The sequence below is a fragment of the Cystoisospora suis genome (genome assembly GCF_002600585.1).
Source record: "Cystoisospora suis strain Wien I chromosome Unknown contig_4998, whole genome shotgun sequence".
Lineage (NCBI taxonomy): Eukaryota > Apicomplexa > Conoidasida > Eucoccidiorida > Sarcocystidae > Cystoisospora > Cystoisospora suis.
The window spans coordinates 718-954 of record NW_027157790.1 but is presented as its reverse complement, the minus strand read 5'-3'; the positions used below and the strand labels follow the sequence as shown (position 1 = coordinate 954).

Sequence of the window (237 nt, the reverse complement as noted above, 5' to 3'; positions counted from 1 at the left end):
GTGGTGAAGCAAGATGATGTGAAGTCCTTGTTGGTCGTTCGCCACTACATTGCGGAGATGGATAGACAGAAAGACTCTCTACTTCTTCGGAGGGAGACACTTCAGGCTATTCTCTCCACTCTAGAGAGCCAAGGTGTCAATACAGATGCCAACACTAAAGCTCTTAAGGTCCTTACGAACAAGCTGAGTGGACTCGAGTAAGCAGAAAGGCAGAAAGCAAACTCAAGAATGAAGAGA

The 237-nt window shown here is 46.4% G+C and overlaps 1 protein-coding gene across 1 annotated transcript in view; it reads left to right on the top strand.

Moving 5' to 3' along the window:
- CSUI_008746 (dynein heavy chain family protein) overlaps window positions 1–197 on the top strand; it is a gene marked incomplete at both ends in the record, with an annotated part of 4,673 nt that extends 4,476 nt beyond the window's left edge. Inside the window, one exon of the mRNA XM_068068871.1 lies at window positions 106–197. Within this exon, the coding sequence (XP_067919153.1) occupies window positions 106–195 (90 nt within the window). The remainder of the gene's footprint in view (window positions 1–105) is intronic.
- Window positions 198–237: the final 40 nt, after the last annotated feature.